Source organism: Fopius arisanus, unplaced genomic scaffold, assembly GCF_000806365.1.
Source record: "Fopius arisanus strain USDA-PBARC FA_bdor unplaced genomic scaffold, ASM80636v1 scaffold00091, whole genome shotgun sequence".
NCBI lineage: Eukaryota > Metazoa > Arthropoda > Insecta > Hymenoptera > Braconidae > Fopius > Fopius arisanus.
The window spans coordinates 352,529-353,694 of record NW_011887830.1 but is presented as its reverse complement, the minus strand read 5'-3'; the positions used below and the strand labels follow the sequence as shown (position 1 = coordinate 353,694).

At 37.2% G+C, this 1,166-nt stretch overlaps 1 protein-coding gene across 1 annotated transcript in view; it reads left to right on the top strand.

Moving 5' to 3' along the window:
* The window catches only part of LOC105270594 (odorant receptor 67a), a gene marked incomplete at its 5' end in the record, with an annotated part of 3,066 nt that continues 1,900 nt past the window's right edge, over positions 1–1,166 (top strand). Inside the window, 3 exon segments of the mRNA XM_011311629.1 lie at positions 1–58; positions 154–370; positions 1,111–1,166. Of these exon segments, the coding sequence (XP_011309931.1) occupies positions 290–370; positions 1,111–1,166 (137 nt within the window).

Sequence of the window (1,166 nt, the reverse complement as noted above, 5' to 3'; positions counted from 1 at the left end):
ATTGAAGACCAACAAAATTGCGAAGAGAATCAATTGATTTACTCTTGTAATTCCGTGGGTAAAAATGTCATTTATGCTACGAGGGCTGAAAAGTATTTTGGGAATATATTTTAGCAGGATCTGCGCTGAAGATTTTTACATTTACTTTTTCAGGTCATATTTTACGTATGTTCTATCTGGATCGAATGATACCTTCGATTTTTCTTCAACTGAGTGGCCGGCTCTGTATCCATTCGAATTAAATTCACCTGGCCGATTTTTTGCTGTCCTCACCTACGAGACGATTGGAATGTATTTCTTGAGCCTTTTTTGGGTTGCTGCGGATGGTCTTTTTGCTCAGCTCGCAACGCATTTGTCGATTCAGTTTCAAGTGAGATTCAGAAGAGTATCAGTTGATTTATACTGAGAAGAAAAGCGTCGATCAAGTATTTACGTGATTGATCGTCAATTCGTTTTTTTTTATGTGGAATTCTTCTGGCGAATTCCGTCACTACGTGCGGGAAAGTAACTTTTCCGGCACGCTCTGCTTCGTTGCGAAGAAAAATATTGTTCGCAACTTGTGCAAAAAGTTTTTCTTCAAAAATCATTTTTTCGCACTTAGGAAATATTCTATTTTGACTCGTGAGATTGTAAAACTCACCCTCGGCTCGTGTTACAGCTCTCCCACGAGCTAAAAAATCCATTACGCACTTGTTCCGTAATATACTATTGCGAACAACTTAGGAAATATTCTATTTTGACTCGTGAGATTGTAAAACTCACCCTCGGCTCGTGTTACAGCTCTCCCACGATCTAAAAAATCCATTCCGCACTTGTTCCGTAATATACTATTGCGAAGAACAAATGAACGTGTGGTGTCATCAATTGTTAACTTTAAGAAAATATTAATTCAAGAATCAAGCTGGTTATTAACAAAAGAAGTTCATTGCAAATTTCAATCAATAATATACGCGTATTCATTATCGCATTAGAAATGATATATTTCTTCTCTGGCGATTGTGAGTTTGAAATCCGTGGCGAAGCGGAGGAATGCAAGTACAATCGTCAGAGGAATTCTTCTGGGTTGAATAGCAAGCAATGTTTTTTAAATAAATTCTTATTTATTTACAGATACTTGCCAATGAAATTCGCTACATGCATCCAACTGCAAATAATTCGCCGTACAT